General features: G+C 41.2%; 1 protein-coding gene across 1 annotated transcript; it reads right to left on the bottom strand.

Annotated features, from left to right (window-relative positions):
* Positions 1 to 1398: 1398 nt before the first annotated feature.
* Positions 1399 to 16741, bottom strand: CPLX4 (complexin 4). The gene is made up of 3 exons (XM_063424465.1): positions 11389 to 16741; positions 9423 to 9510; positions 1399 to 3494 (listed from the first exon to the last, which is right to left on the bottom strand). Exons 1-3 carry the CDS (start codon positions 11553 to 11555, stop codon positions 3267 to 3269), a joined length of 483 nt encoding a protein of 160 aa, XP_063280535.1. The 5' UTR covers positions 11556 to 16741; the 3' UTR covers positions 1399 to 3266.
* Between the last annotated feature and the right edge of the window lie 48 nt (positions 16742 to 16789).

Raw genomic sequence — 16789 nt, 5'->3', positions numbered from 1 at the left:
TCCATATGTGATGAACACACCATGCTGCCCTCCCTGTTTTTTTGCAGACATGGAGGCAGGCACCACTGTGACTGTCAGTGGTAGTGAGCTTTTTAAAGGCAGCAGCTTTTCTCTGGCCTTTTTCTGTATGTCAGTGTCTGTGCCAGTGCACCAGGAGGTGGTAGGGGGACTTTCCCTTGCCACCTTGGCACCCAGCAACTGTTGGAGCAGGAGGGAGGGGAACCTCTCTCCCTTGCCCTTCTCTCTGCCTCACCGCAGAGGTGACTTTGCCAAAAGGAGGATTTGGCCTCCTTTCCAAGTGACCAGTAAAACACTGCAGGCTTAGCACATGCTCACATCCTCCATTAGATGCTGTGTCTGTCTGCCCCTTGTTCCTGTCCTCATGTAGCTGTGGGTGACTGCTGACCCCTCTGCAGGGACAGGGACCATCCCAGGAAAGTATGGGAAGATGCTCTGTGCTGCTCAGGCTTGGTGGGCTGCCTGCTGCAACCATTGCTTTACCTGTGGAACCTATGTTATCCAGACTTCTCCTGTGCCTCTTCCTGGAGGCAATTCCTCCCTGGTGGTGATGGGACCTTCCAGGATCCATTGTGAGACCTAACTTCTCTCCACAAAGTCCTGTAACTCCCTGGGGCTTGGCAGAGTCCCCACTGCTCTATGGGGCTGGAGTACATGACCCAAAGCAGGCAAAGGAGGCTCAGCACAGAGTGGTTTTCACACCTGGAGTGTGCTGTGGTTGTATCTTGTGCACTTCACAAACCAATACCTGAGGCCAAGATCAAGGAAGGAGAGGAGAGGAGAGGAGAGGAGAGGAGAGGAGAGGAGAGGAGAGGAGAGGAGAGGAGAGGAGAGGAGAGGAGAGGAGAGGAGAGGAGAGGAGAGGAGAGGAGAGGAGAGGAGAGGAGAGGAGAGGAGAGGAGAGGAGAGGAGAGGAGAGGAGAGGAGAGGAGAGGAGAGGAGAGGAGAGGAGAGGAGGGGAGAGGAGGGGAGGGGAGGGGAGGGGAGGGGAGGGGAGGGGAGGGGAGGGGAGGGGAGGGGAGGGGAGGGGAGGGGAGGGGAGGGGAGGGGAGGGGAGGGGAGGGGAGGGGAGGGGAGGGGAGGGGAGGGGAGGGGAGGGGAGAGGAGAGGAGAGGAGAGGAGAGGAGAGGAGAGGAGAGGAGAGGAGAGGAGAGGAGAGGAGAGGAGAGGAGAGGAGAGGAGAGGAGAGGAGAGGAGAGGAGAGGAGAGGAGAGGAGAGGAGAGGAGAGGAGAGGAGAGGAGAGGAGAGGAGAGGAGAGGAGAGGAGAGGAGAGGAGAGGAGAGGAGAGGAGAGGAGAGGAGAGGAGAGGAGAAAGAAAGGAGATAAATTATACTTAGTGCATTTGTTAATTTAAAATTAATATTTTTACTTGATTGGCTGGAGACAGAAAGAGAGAGAGAGAGACTTATAAACCTGTAGGAAGGTGCTACACATGCTCATTTCCAAATTTAATTCCCAGGCTAGCTCTTGGAGAACTTACAAAGCCATTCATTTTATAGAATTCCTTGAGAGTAGCAGCCTGCATGTCCCATAGACACAGGCAGATTTAACATTAGTGAGAGCTATGCCTTTCCTCAGGTTTAGGTGCTCTACCCTGGTATAACCCTCCATGTTTAGCCTTCAATGGAGACAACTCCCAGAATCAGCGTGGGGAGCTGATTTTAGCCTTGTGCTGGTACCCCAAACTCCAGAGCAGACAAGCAGAGGGCTAGTGCTGTCCCTTGATGTTTGAAGTGTCTTTGAGAGGCTGGGAAATGAAAGCAGACTGGAGAAGCCTGCAGTGCTCAAGAGCAGGGCTCACTGAGAGCCACCAAGCCTTACTTTCCTACAAGTCCCCACTCAGTGTATATGACATTTTTGACCCAAGCTGTTGAGTTACATGCTTCACTTTTTGCCTTTTGCTACACTTAGTACAGAGATGATTTTAAAAAATAAAGGTTTTGCAGCAAATATCAATACCTGAACACTGTGTTTGCCTCAAGATGTTTGAAACAGACTGTTGGGGGTTAGATTTGCCTTTTTTTTTTCACTTACAGAATTTTTTTCCCATAAGTTTCTAAGAAACCTTGATGACAGTACTTAGCCAGAACAAAGAGAGTAGTTGAAGGACATGGCAGCACAAGGCTACACCTATTGTTTTTAAGTCTCTGGGAGTGTCCCTCAGAGGGGAGAGATAACGCGAGCTTTGGGAAAGGTAAAAAGACAGAGCTGGGGGGGGGGGGGCTCACTCTTGCTCTCAGCATCGAGGAAGACAGTCACGCTGCCCCTCGCTGCAGGAAGAGTTCACGGCCATCACTCTGCCTCTGCTTCGTCCTGGGAAATCTACCATCATCTGCTTGTGTACCCGGGAATCCTGAGCTTGTTTTTCTCCAGCCCTCCCCCCACCACCGCTGCTTCTTCGGAGCTTTGAGGCTTTCCTTCTACTCTGTAGCCCTGCACTGTGCAGCCCTGCCGGGACATCCCCTGCCATTCCAGCTACCAGCGCAGAGCTCCTCATCTCATCCACCAGCCCGGGACTTTCCCCCGTTCCAGCTCAGCCTCTCGGAGTCCTGCAGGGGCACCGAGATCAAACTGCCCCGGGCTTTTTGTGAAAGAAAGCCCTCAAGGTTCTTGGTTCTATTTATTATTAATGCTGTAGTTGTTGTTGTTTGTTTGTTTGTTTTGTCATATATACTAGTAAAGAACTGTTATTCCTATCCCCATACCTCTGTCTGAAAGCCCCTTTAATTTTCTAAATTAGAATAATTTGGAGGGAAGGGATTCGAATTCTCCATCTCTAGGGAGGTCCTGCCCCCTTCCTAGCAGATACCTGTCTTTCAAACCAGGACACAGACATGTTTTTTAAGAAATTTACGTGTTTATTTCTGTAAGCAGGATTAAATGAGCAGTTACCTCTGTGTGATATCAGAAGTAAAATTTTGTTCAAACATACACATTTAATAGCATTTCAGTCACATGGAAAAAATGGAAAAAGGCACATTTTCCCCCCAATATTAACTTTTTAAAAGCCATTTTTTCTATGGGGGAAAAAGTTATGTTCAAAAGTGAGGATCAGTTCTAACTTCCTTCCAGGCAGTCCCAGCAGGTAAATTTTTACTCTTCCCTCAGGGTTTTAAGTCTCTCTCTCATCACTTTTCTATATTTACACTGAATGCTATAGAGCTACATGCATCCCTCTGCCTGCTCTCCCTCTGCAGCCCCAGCAACACAAGACTGAAGTTACAGCCCTTGGGCAGTGGTGGCTCTTCTACATCATGGAACATTTCTGCTCAGCTGCCTGTTTCATCTCAGTGAAAGTGGCTTGTGCCTTTTCTTTGATGGCATCCATGTCCATGTTCTGGATGTTCTGCAGCTGGCCCAGGATAGAGTCCTTGTCCTCTTCCTCTTCCTGATCTTCTGCCACCATCTTCTGAAGGTCTTCTGGCAACCCCACATCATCTCCAGCCATCTGTATTTGATTCTCATCCAATTCACTCTAAAGCAGGAAACAAAACCAGCAGATGAGAGTATTTCTGCTCTCCCAGGGTCTACCAATGAGCCTCTTGTTTTGTTTTTTTTTTTGGTTTTAGGGAGAACCAAAACAGATGCACAGATTTTTCACTCAATTTTTTTGGATGCAACTTGTGAATTCAGGGCCTCAATCAGCCTCCGTGAAAGTTCTAAGATTTTTTGGGCAATGTCAGTAATATTTCTTTAAAGGGCTTCAGCACTGTCAAAACTGAAGCCCTGAGTGTCACTTGCTATTTTAGAAATCTTTGCCATGGTGATACCGCAGGAGTTCCATTCCAAGTGTCTTGGGTTATGTAACCAAAAAATGTGTATTCTAGTTCATCTGTTGAAAGCAGCTGGGGAGATGTTTTTCTTTATCTCTTGTAACTCGGGGGGGAGGGGGGCAGATGCCTTCTGATAATAGGCCAGCTGTTAAAACCAGGTGGGGCAGTGTTTCTTATCTCTTTCACCACTGTCCACCCTCTGGGGGGAATATCTTCTGGTAATGGGCCGTTAAGGCTCACCAATGACATATTACATAATCCCATTGTGAGATGCTCCACCCAGTGGGGAGAGCCAATCATTCCTACCAAGATAAAAACTGAGCCATAGGACCACCAGGCAGCCTGTTTTCCACTGGATTCCCAGAGGAAGACTGGACCCATCTCGCCAGCACTGGACCTTTCTACAGTATCATCTCTACTCCAACAGAACCACATCTCATCCACCAGGAGGATTTATTTGGACTGCTTCCAACACCTTTACCAACAGGGTGCCAGGTCGTATTTCTGACTCTGTCAGGGTTTCTAGTTTGGGTTTTTTTGTTTGTTTGCTTGTTTGTTTGCTTGTTTGTTTGGTTTTGTACTACTACATTTGTATTTTTAATATTCCTAGTAAAGAACTGTTATTCCATTTCCCAAAGCTTTGCCTGAAAACCTTTAACTGCAAAATTATAATTTAGAGGGAGAGGGGTTTACATTCTCCATTCCAAGGGAAATTCCAGTTTTCCCTGGCAGACACCTGTATTCTCAAACCAAGACACCAAGTTATTTGTATCCCCCAAAACCATGCTGCAGGACACTACCGAGCCTGTCAGCTGCTGTGCCTGTCAGCTTCTGGTCAATGAAACAAGACCTTTAGAAAAGTTGTGGTATCATTTCCTTATTCAATTGCTGGAGGGGGTGTGGGGGGGATTTTTAGGTATCAGCACTAAACTGAAGCCTTCTGGAAGAAAGATGCATTAAACTTCAGAATTAATTACTGGAAAAAGGGTCCCCCATCTTCCCAAACCATCTCTAAACTCTGTCTAGGTCTTTGGTTGGCCTCTCTAGGGCTGCCTGGCACATAATCAGTGTTGCAGTGCTGGTAAGTGGGGTAATAGAAGGACTTGGATAACAAAAGAGAAGAGGAAGGTTGGTTGTGAGTCTGAGAAAGCAAAAGGAGACAGGAGAAGAAACTGGTTAAGCAATTAAAAGGCCTGAGATGCAGTAAGCACTACACACTTGCTTCCTGCCTGCCCACTGAAACACTCCATCAGTGGGATTATGTCCATTTTTCAAACAATGGTGATTTTGTTCACGTTTTCTGGTGGATTCTCATGGATCCAGAGTTCAGAAGAACAAGATATTTTGACACAGTTCAAACATCAAAGATAAGCATTAATGTCTCATTACATCTCCAAAATTAAGCATGACAGCAGCAAAGGCATGATATGAATAAGCAACAATGCTATCAGCAGGAACTGTTTTTTAGAGTGAGGGGTCTAGGCTTTGCATGAATGAAAGGATGAATGAATGCAAGGACATATATGAGCAATGTCTGTTGTTGGAGGCCTTAGCAAGGACAGGCAGATTGGGGGTGGTTGGCTGCATAACCACTATTTATGGTTCCATATTTCCACACTTTATGTTTGCAATGACTGTATTTCCCTTTAATCCAATTTCCCCCCATATTTCCTGTGAATCTGTGGAGAGCTCTAGCAGGATTGCCACTACTACGTGGATAAAATGGGTGAGGACATCTCTTCACCTTTTTGGGTAAGGGTTGCTGCAGTCAGATCTGTGGGAGCTAGAAAGTATCTCCCAAACAGAAGAGGTATTTTTTATTGATTGTGTAGCAGGAAAAATTGTGTTAAGCTTTTATTCAGCAACTGATGGCTATCAGAGGAGTTAGCCCTTTTGAAATCTTCACCAGTAGCAGTGGAGGATGATAAAAAAATGTGATTACTGAAAAAGTGCCCCTAATCAGAAAATCACACGTTCTTTCCTTTAGAATGATTTTTAATTTAAGGCATCATCACTGCATGCTACTGTAGTGATTCACATGTTTGGCAATGGGAACAATTGTCTAGCATGTTCTTGCACCAAAGCTCACTGTCCTATGGAAGTCTGAGATGTGATGTGCAACAGTTTGGGACTTCAAAGTGTTCTATGACCAAAAAAAGAATATATTGAGATATAGTCTAAAGCAGTACAATTCTGCCCAAGCCACCTGCCTCTACCCACTTGACATTTAGCTTAAATAGACCTAAGATGAGCTTCAACAGGGTGGGGTTGCTCAACAAGAAGAAACACATGATACATGTATGGCCTCTTCTCTTCCTTCTAAACTTTTAACATTTGATTCTTGTTTACTTTGATTTGAAATGGAAAAGCGAACACAGAAGCAAGATCTATTCTACTAAATTAAATATGCCTGGCACTGGTCTTTTGCCCCAAGGCCAGTTGGCCTGGAAAAACCCACTGGGATGCTATTGAACTCTGTCACCCTACCAAAGAGGGTGATCCGATCTAACTGCCGATTGGGAATGCCTGTCCTAACTCCCAAAGTGGCCGTGGGAACTGCTTGGGAGAGTGCCCAGACCAAAACCGGGTCAGACATTATTCTGACAATTCAACAGCATAGGCGATAGAGTCCAAATGCATGGTAATATTTTTTGACCCTGATTATGGATCTGATGTAGTCAGTCCCAGATCTGTTTTGCTATAGATACAATAGAGTTCTTAACATATACATGATACATAGGTAAGTGTGAGCTGAAAACCGTCTAAATATCTGCTTTATTACAATTTGATGGTAAAGTCTTCTGCCCAAATTAAGGTGCAAAAGTCCAGTTCAAGGATACCAACTTAATTTGTAGCATTGTGTACAGAAATGAGAAAAAAGGTGAAAGAGAGAGAGGAAGAAGGATTAAAGTAGTACAAGCAGCAGATGGTCACCATCTGATATCACAGGGGAAATTCCTTCTTTGGATCCCACAGGTAAAGGATACAGTTTAACGTTAGACAGCTCCATGCCCGCCGGTCAGGAAAAGCAATCTCCCTCAGGGAGAGACAGCTTCTTTCACTAGAAGTTTTGTCAAGCTCCCTCAATGGGAGACTACGCCCTCCAGATGGGGAGAAAATCACTTTGGTATTGCTTGTTAAATGGCACTTTTGGTTCTCTGAACAATGATGTTAAAGTCTTCTGTGCAAATTAAGGGGCAAAGAAGACCAAATGCTGGTTTAACACTGCTTATAAGAAGTCTGCTTGTAAACTAAAAAGATCAAAGCTCACAGACTAATCCACAGGGGAACCAAACTTTTCCACCATGGCTGTGTGATGTACTGCTTTCCTTATGCCTAACTTAGCCTGTCATAACATTTACCCATGCTGATGTGCAGAGATCCTTAGGTAGCTGACTCCAGACCTTATCCTGTGATTTATCACCTATAATGCACAAGTAACATACAAAATCAGAGCTCACCTTGCCTTGACGTGCAGGTGGGACTTAAATTAGCAACACAGCAGCACCACTATCCTTGTGTCACTGAAGGGCTGCAGGTACCTCACAAGTAGGTACGAGGAGCCAAATGCTGGAACCAGCAGCCTTCCTTCCCAGAAACACCCTCAGAGAATCCAGAGATCACAGCTTGGAGCACAGAGCTAGTGGGTGAGGACTGCTCCCTCCTGACATTGGGACACTTTTTCTACAGCTTACCATCAACTCATGCCCCTGTGTTTAGACCTTGCAGAAATTCATTTATTACTGAATCCCAGTTCAGAAAAAAGGCAGCAAGTGGATAAGAGAGTTTGGTGAGTTTTTTTAAAATCAATATTATTATTAAAATATTAATGTCTGTACTTATATATTTTTTTTATTCTTTTGTATGAATGTGATGCACTGAATATGCCAAAGATGAAAAAGTTGTCCACAGATCAAATGTCTCATGGTTAAAAACATCTTTCTGATGACAAACCTAAGTTGACAACTCTGTTAATAGGATTGGGTTCATTAAGGGTCTACTTTCTCTCATAAATCTGGCCCAGATAGTATGGAGCTTTAGATTTTTCATGGCAAAAGGGGCCCTGCTTAGTCCTGAATTTCATGCTTTTACTTAAAATGCTTGCTAGTGATTGATACTGGTAATATTCAGTGTTTCTAGCCCATACTAGGCAACCTGAAATGACTTTCAATTTTCAAAATATTTAATGCATTATCACAAGTCTGAGAGCATTTTGCTGCCAGAATGTTGTATCACAGCACTGAAATTTTTTTTCAGGGACATATAGCGTGCATGTAATAATTTCATTTTCTTCCTGCTATAACATGTTTTCATAAGGGCTGATGAAAATCAAGAAATGCTATGTAGGGAGAAACAAATGCAGAAAAACATACCCTGCAATATTTTTTTTTCTGGCTTAGAGCTACCCTCCTACCTTGGAGACAAGTCTCCTATTGTTATTACTGAAATATGGCCCCAGAGAGCACTTAGTACATGCCAAAGCCAAGATCCTGCTGGAGATGGGTCAGATCACCACTGCATACTTGTGTGTCTATGAGGTGCTCAGCCAAGGGGGACTGGTGACCTGGACACCATCTCGAGCTGAAAAAAGCACTACAAGTGGGAGAATTTGAAAACCAGACACCCAACTCCACTGATGTTTAGTTGAGACCTGGGCACTCAAGTATCCTGGAACTTTCCAAAGCAGCCCCGCTTGGAGCTGAAAGCTCTGGTGAGATGCTGGGTAAATGCTGCTCAGGAGCTGTCTCAGCATATGCCTCCAAAAGGAAAGCAAAGTTTAATGATATTTTACGCCTCAGCTGCTAATTAAAATGCTAGTGTTTAGAGACTTAGGCCTCCAATCCAATCAATCACTTAAAATCTTGGACTTAATATTTTTGCATAATTAATCTTTCTGTAATTAAACTCACCCTTAGGGTATGTTGTCCAGCTAGACCACCAGAAGAACCAGGCTCTTAGGGCTGGAATACATCTTACATGAGATCAGCTGTCACCTGGCCTCCCTCTGGAAGAGACACAGCCACTGGGAGGTGACCCAACTCCACCTTAAATTCTTATTTAAAAGTTTGACTACATGAGGCTACAAGTGCTGGTCTCTTTCTGTTGATGATGAGTCCCTAAATGACTTATTTGGATTAAGCACTACATTTTTTAGCAGTTAAATTTACAGGAGATGGATTCTTTACCTTCCTCCATTTTAATTAATCAAAGAGCACTGAAAAGTACTGATTAGAAAATGAGTGGTAATGACTCAGAGCTGGCAGGTGAGTAATACAAATTAAACTCTCAAATTGCTAAGAACCACCACACATATCCTCGAGGGATATAAATGAAATATGCCAACATCTTCCCAGTAGTGACAGGTCAGAGCAAATGTGTGATCCAAACTCCTGGAAAGAGTACTCTGTCCTGTATTACCTCTCTCTTGCCCATGGCAGAAGCTTACAAAATAACACAATAATTTAAAAAAAAAAATTTAAATAAGTTTCTTGAAGATTTTGCTTTCAATATTTTAGTTTTCCTGGAAATATTTGACAGTGCCAAGATCACTAAAGAAAAAGGAATGGGCAGTTTAAAATTGGTTGAAATTTGGTCTCTGGACTAGATGAGCTCATGAGGTGCAGGCTTACCTTGGGCAGTCTGTACTTTTCTCTCAGGTGAACCCTCAGAACAGCTCGCTCTGCTTTTTTCTGTGCAAATGCTGCATCTCTTTCCATCCTGGAAATCAGAAAAAATGGTCCTTCAAGATGCTAATAAAACCAGTCTTTTGCACTAAACCAGTTGCTTGGCTGCAAAAAGCTACACATGGGAGTTATTCCCCAAGAAAAGTAACTTGTCCAAAGGCACAAAAGGAGCAATACCAATCAAGAGATGCCAAGGGGTGACACTTCCTGTGCTTCTGTCACCTGTGAATTTTCCTGGTCTTTTTGCATTCATTGTTTCACAAGGGCAATGAATTCTAAAGCTTCCCTGTATGGAAAAGCACTGACTTCATCTGTGATTTTATAAAATGTTTTCATTAGATTTAAGAACTGGTCTGCACCGTTTTATTTTTTTAGATTACATATGTATTTATTTGCAAAATGTGTCTTCTCAAAGATTTTTGGTAACATTTGAAAACACTCACCTTTCACCCCCCTCTCCCTCTAATTTCTTTTTTCCCCAGTAGCATTTTCATGGAAATTCTATTGCAAAATTTATCTTGTTTTAGTATAGGTATTTTGGCACATAAAAGCTACCTCTAAAATGAAATATTACTTTTCCTCTGCTTCCAAAATGAGTTTTGGGATTTCTCTCTCTCTAAAAACAAAACTTCCACAAACAAACCTAAAATCTGAGAAGAACCCAAAGCCTGGTTGGTTACGGGTTAAAAACTGCCTGAGCACAAGCTCAGCAAGGCACATTTACTTTTCTGGTCTCCACTCCTGCACAGCTGAACACTGGGCAAAATCCAGGGAGCCCTGAACCAGGAACATGCTCTGCCCATGTCAGAGATTTCTGACACAGAACCACATCTCATACTGAGATGATCTTTTCTCTTAGAGTTTCTAACTGTCCTGTAGGGGTACAGTTCCTCAGTACAGTTCAGCAGGGAAAGGGCACACGCCCCACTTAAAAACAGTATAGAAGTAATATTTTTCCCAGGCGCTTCCCTGTCCCAAGAATCCTGTATTTCATCTCAGTCTCCATAAAGCATCTTCCTGCCAGCAGATGGTCATTTCCCTTTTAAATATCCCTTGACAAAAGGCAGAGGAAAACATTCTGTACTTTTTTCCAGACCAAATGACACCTCTTCAGGGCTTCCTGAGAGAAACATCTGATGCTAAATACAGACCTGGATACCTCAAATTCCATCAGTCATTAACCTGGCACCTATAATCATCTTACAAGAAGGATTTACACAACCATTATGTAATTGACCATTATAGGAACAGATGCATTTGAGATTTAAGTCATTTGAGATTTATTTATAGTTATGCATGGTTTGAACTCCTATACATGCCAAGTCCTCCATTTAACTTGTTTTCATAAACACAGCAGGTGATAAAGATTGTCTTTAGAGACAAAATTGAGACTTAATTGATTTTAAAGTTCTGCTTTATTTAGTAGATTTTAGAAAAAAACCCCTATCTTAAACCTTTGCTGAAGATAAATGAGCACTCAGTACTTTTTCAGGTCTGCCATAATAAATGTGGACAACGAAATATTACATATTGAAAGTGTACTCCACATGGAGTTCTAGGAGAACTAATCATATACATCTGAGAATTAAATCTGGCACTACATCTTGGAATTTTTTTCTAGATAAAGTAACATCACCTAGGAATGAGCCTAGCATATCAAGCTGTGGAAATAGCACAAAAACATAGGAGAGAGTTGCAGGTTGGGGAGGGGGAGCAAGAAGAGGGAATGTAATATTTTATAATTTCCAGATGGGGAACTTCTATTTTGGAAAGTCTTTTTAGCAAAGATTTATCTGCTTTAAAAAACAAAATAGTGAAGAGTTGCACGTTTGGCTTTTTCTTGGGTTATTTTTATCTGCACAAAGTTACTAAGAATCAGCTCTATACTCATAATAAGGGAACAGGTACTCACTTCTCCTCAACCATTTGCTTTTGATATTCCTCATACTCCTCTCTGGTCATTCCTGCAGCTGCTGCTGGATCAGAAGGACTGCTTTCTTCTTTGCTTTCTTCCCCTCCACCTCCAAGTCCAAAATTCTTTACCTGGTTGCTCAACATACTTTTCATTAGAAAGGCCATCTTCTCAAAAAAAAAAAAAAAAAAAAAAAAAAAAAAGAGCTATAAGGAAACAACTACAAGAAAGACAAACAAAAATGTTTTCAAACACAACAGTTGTAAGTGAGAGAGTTTCTACAGCCACATCAGCTCTTCAAGGGCACAGTGCTAGTGAAACGTGAATGCCAAAACCAGTTTGTCAGCCATAATCTGGATTAAAGAAAGAACTCCTTAATATATGGGGGCAGATGGTTCAGATTACTCCAAAAACTCATTAGATGCAACTATCTACTTTTTCCATTAATACTTTAAGCTAACTGTACACACACACACAAAACTCAATTATAGTGTGCAATAGCATTTTGACATCTTCAGTCTTGAAGCTTGCTCTCAATTTCATAGAGATTACAACATTCCCTGGAACTGAATTGAAAACCTGCTTGATTCAACAGCCGTAGTAAAATAGTAAAATTCAGGCTACTGAGTGGAAAACCTTCAGATTTGAGATTTGAAAACTTGAGTTCTTCATTAAGCAAAACCCCTGATTCTTTTTATCCATGATTATTTTATCCTACTGGACAGGAATATTTTGTGTGGTTTTTCTTCAGCCCCTCTTCATATGGTTGGTTTATCTTGCAGATGGAGTGAGGCATCACTGCTATGACTATTTCAAGAAAGTAACCCCAAAGAAAGCAAGTTAGATCTTCCTACTTTCTTTCTCTTGTGTTTCTGTCAGATCTTCCCCAGGCTATCTCCATCTAGACCCCTGCTTTGGTGCTGCTTAAAACACCTGCTGTTTATAATCTTAACTGCTGATAAAGGATGAATAAATCTGAATCTGTATGCCATAAAACAGTCTGGATACCTTTTGGATGTAGATTGTTTCTGTAGGTCCTCATCTTTCAAACCTTTAGTCACATCATTAGCCTCACCAGGTCTACTCAGGTGAAGATTTCCAGGATCTGCTGCCTAGGTCATAGACTATTCTGGGAAAGAAAATCACCTGCTGGGTTTCCAAAGTTCATGAGTTTGGGTTTTGAGCATTTATCCTACTGCACTGATTGCACATGCCTTAATGCAACATTCTGGAATTTTGATTATCTAAATGGTTCTCCCAGCACTCTCATAATTTCAAATAGAAATGAGAGATGGGAGGATTCCAGTTTGCCTAATGCCTTAATCTGTATTACAGCCTTTCTAATTAAAGCAGACCTATTACTATTACAAAAAAAAAAAAAAAAAACCACCAAAAAAACCCCAAAAACCACCAAAAAACACACACAAAAAAACAAACAGAAAAAAAAAACCCACAAAAAAGCCCAAATCCAAAAACGACAAACAAAACCACCAAACAAAACAAAAAACACCCCCCCGACATTCTGAAATCCTGTATTATTAGTGTCTAAACAAGAAATTCTGACTTTTTTTTTTTAAACTAGCACTCAGAATCATGAATTCCAAGTAACAACTACTTCATCTTTATTTAAAATTTTCCTAGCTGGAAATTTGAAAACCCTGATTTTTCCAGTGTTGGTTCTCAAGGGTCTTCTCCAAGTGTATGGGAGGTGGTACCTGTTAAGCTTTGTGCTGTTGGTCTTTACTGAAAAGGAGCTTCCCTGACTCTGCTGTAGGCTTTGATCCCTCTAGAAATGTTTCTAACATAATTTTGTGCCTAAAAGTGATGCTTTCACAGGATTGAGCAAGGCAAGAACTGGCTTGGGGAGGGACTGCTAAGAGGTCTTGCCCTCCAGCTCTCAATCTTGCAATCCGCAAAAGACTTTTCCATGTTGAGATAAAAGATAACAAAAAGGGCTTTAAAAGTTACTGGGCCTATTGGCACTGAAGCTGCTGAGAAACACAGGAGAGACTGATAACAAAAAGGCACAACACAGCCAGTACCATCGGAGTAATTCTGTTTCAGGCAGGTGCTCTATTGAAGTTAAAAAATGTACTGCTTTTTGTTGAGGACAGGAATCCCAGGCTTCATGAAAACATACAAACAGCAGCTAATTAAGTACTCATGTTGCCACTTCCTTTGCTTTAAATCTGTCTTTTCCCTCTAGCTGAAGTGAAATCAAAATTAAAGACTCTGTTCGTGTTTTATCTGATGAAAATGGGTGATAAATAAAAGCCTGCATTCCATACCCAAGGAACACACAGATCTCTAACTCCAGCACAGAACTCAGTCTTGAAACACGCAAATTCCAGAGAGAGGCCAGCCCAAAAATGCCATCCAAACTCCCAGTCTTCTTTTGATTCTCTCTTCCTATCAGTCACATAATGCAAAACTACTTGGGTGTTCTTGAAAGAACCAGGACTTTACCCCCTGCTTCATCTCTCTACCAAGAGGATGTTGCCTTTTCTAGCAGCTGGACCAACAGAAAGAAGTATTTAGGGTTTTGTCAGCTTGAATAGATTCAATTCAATATTCCTCTCCTCCACTTACTAAAAATCTTGCTCCTGGCTGGGGAAAAATGACAGAGGGCATTCACACTCAGAATGCCATTAACTCCCCAGTGTCAAGTAGAACTGAAGCCAGATCTGTAAGTGTTCTGACTTGAACTGAGGGTAAATAATGTTTCAAATACACTTGCTTAGATTTCATGGACATGTACCAAATGAAAAGAAAAAGGCTTACTAAAAATATGCACCTTTATTCAAATAAGGTTATCTCTGAACTCCAAGTATCAATTTACATCAGTGAGAAACAAACATGAAACTGTCAGCTGTTTGAATTTAATATTTAAAAAAAAACCCCAACCAGTAGACATTTTTAGGTGTTACAGTAATTGACCCATTGAGAAAGGTCAGATTTTCTCCCCACAGAAGTTACAAACCAGAGCAGTTAATTTACAAACCAGAAATCAGGTCATTTACAAACTGTATTGTGCATTTGACTTGTGAAAGATTCAGGGGTGACCATGTGTTTATAATAAACCTCCACCAGTACAATCCCATTATCTTGTCATTGCCAAATATTTGCATTTATCATCCACAATTCAAATATAACTTGTTCTCCCTAATATTTTCCAACTGCATTCCAAGGTGTCTTTTATTCCTAGCTGTGAAATCTTGCTGGTTAAGAATCAAACACACTGTCACTGATGAAAGAAACCTAACAGCTTTGAAGCTACATTGACTGAAAAATATTCTTAAAATCCCAATCTGTTGCTATCACTTCAAGAACAGGACAAAATTTGAGCTGGCCAGCTGGGAGTTTTCTTTTGATCCAGAGTTATGGAAGATCCAAGGGGAGATGACTGTGAACTGAATCATGAAGCAAAGTTACCAGTTTTCTGATGTTCCATGTTAGACCTTCTGTTCCCTACCACAGAAGTTTTCTCATTACACGTGGGAGACATGTCTGATCCAGCAGCCTCCTCCTGAGGAGAAAACTGTAGGCTTCAAGTTTGCCTCTAGATATCACCCCCAACCTGCTCTTCTTTCTAACCAAACAAACAGAAGTATGGGCTGCTCCAGCTTAAAATCAAAGGAATGGGTGGGTAAATTCACAGTAACAAAAATCCAGGCTCATTCCAATTGACACATCAGAACTGCTCCTCATTCTGCCCATTATTTATCAAAATACTTTCTGCATAAAGTGGTTTTACAAAGCTTGCTGTGAGAGAAAGAGTTCTGTTTGGATGTTGCACTGATGCAAGGTCTGCAACTGAAAGGAAACACCACTGCAAAATTTCAGAACCATTTAAGAAAATATATTAAGTTTCGTTACAAGAGTCAGGGTTGTAATAGCTTAGACTCAAGGCACCTGGAAATATTTGCTGGTGTTGAAAGAACTGAAGAGATAAATTCCCATGCGTTATTCTGCTTTATCTGAAAAGTTTTTTACACATTGATTAACCTCAGGCAGTAGTTTCTCCCATTAGTACAGCAAAATCTGCTCAAATTTAGAAATGAATCTATAAAGCTATACCACTTGGAGTATCCTCCATACTGCATATGTGTTAATTGGTGTGTAGCCAGTGTCATTTTCTTAGTATAGCGCAGACATTCACGTTTTGGTCACTGTATTTGAAGTAACAAAATATATTGCATAGATTTATCATTTCTCCAAACTGACAGGCACTACACTGAAGTGTTCTTCATTACAGTGAATTTTAGCAGCACGTGTTGCACTCCAAGGGAGCAGACTGTAAAAATGCAATAGCACTAGTCATATTACAGATAATTTTTGCAGATTCAGACAAACAAATTAACAGTTCTAAGTGAAATATCTTGATGCATTTGTGTATTTTATAGAATTTAGGAAACAACAAATAGTTATTCAAGGAAAAAGTTATCACAGATATGTAAACAAGGCAAAATTAATTAATTTTACATTCCTAGGTTGGGCCCTCGGCTTTCTTTCCTGAAGCAAATGTTCACTTGATAAGCAACATCAAAATCAGATGTTCAGTCTTATGCTTTTGCTATCCAAGCAGGAATTGACACAAAATACTGGTTCAACAGATTAACAAACATGTCCGAAGCAAGTTTGTGAAGAAATGGGTTAACACTCAATATCTGCAGTTTAAAATACCATGTCAAGATTTAAATCAAAGCATATGTACTTGATACGTGAAAGACACAAGACAGCTTTAGAAAGGTAAAGACAAATTCACATACTAAACATATCCTCGATACAATCAGATTGGAAGATGGATAAAACAATCATCTTTGCTGGAAAAATTCAACAAATCTCCCCAAAAAATTAGACATACTTGAAACTATGAAAAAAAGAAATCAACCCCACAATATACTTGAAGAAACAACTTTATCACTTTTTTTTTCTCACTGCCCAAAATCAAACCACAAAACAGGGAGAGAAGTCTTTCTTTGCATGTTCTGTATAATTGATTTTTTATATCAGCTATCAAGAGTCAGGCCTGTCTTTGTGTCCACATATTAAAAAGTGTTTAAATAAGAAATAACTAAAATATTCTTATACTGTTAAATCCAAGTGGTAAACAAATAAAATGTTTATAATAAATTTCTACACGCCAAAAAAAACCCCACCAAACCTCACAGAAGAACGGTTCTTTGAGGTTTACGATTTTTTACCTACTTTTTCTTCTCTTTAATTTTAACTGCTATATCAGGACACTTACTCACAAGTTTTCTGCACAAATCATCCATCTAAAATTCACACTGAACAAACACCAAGCCTGGGTGTTTTAACTCCTCCTCTGGAATTTTAACAACAGCAGAGGAATGGGGAGTTTGCCTCTCAGTATTTATGAAAAAGTCAGCTGAAAACA

This window comes from Prinia subflava (assembly GCF_021018805.1).
Source record: "Prinia subflava isolate CZ2003 ecotype Zambia chromosome W unlocalized genomic scaffold, Cam_Psub_1.2 scaffold_33_NEW, whole genome shotgun sequence".
Lineage (NCBI taxonomy): Eukaryota > Metazoa > Chordata > Aves > Passeriformes > Cisticolidae > Prinia > Prinia subflava.
This window is presented reverse-complemented; position numbering and strand designations above follow the sequence as displayed.

Excerpts from the sequence above, each read along its gene's own strand:
- CPLX4 (XM_063424465.1), bottom strand. The coding sequence starts at position 11,555 with ATGGCCTTTCTAATGAAAAGTATGTTGAGCAACCAGGTAAAGAATTTT. Across the intron at positions 9,511-11,388 it reads AAGCAAATGGTTGAGGAGAA|GATGGAAAGAGATGCAGCAT; the intron begins GTGAGTACCTGT and ends TCTGATTTCCAG. Across the intron at positions 3,495-9,422 it reads AAAAGTACAGACTGCCCAAG|AGTGAATTGGATGAGAATCA; the intron begins GTAAGCCTGCAC and ends TTCCTGCTTTAG.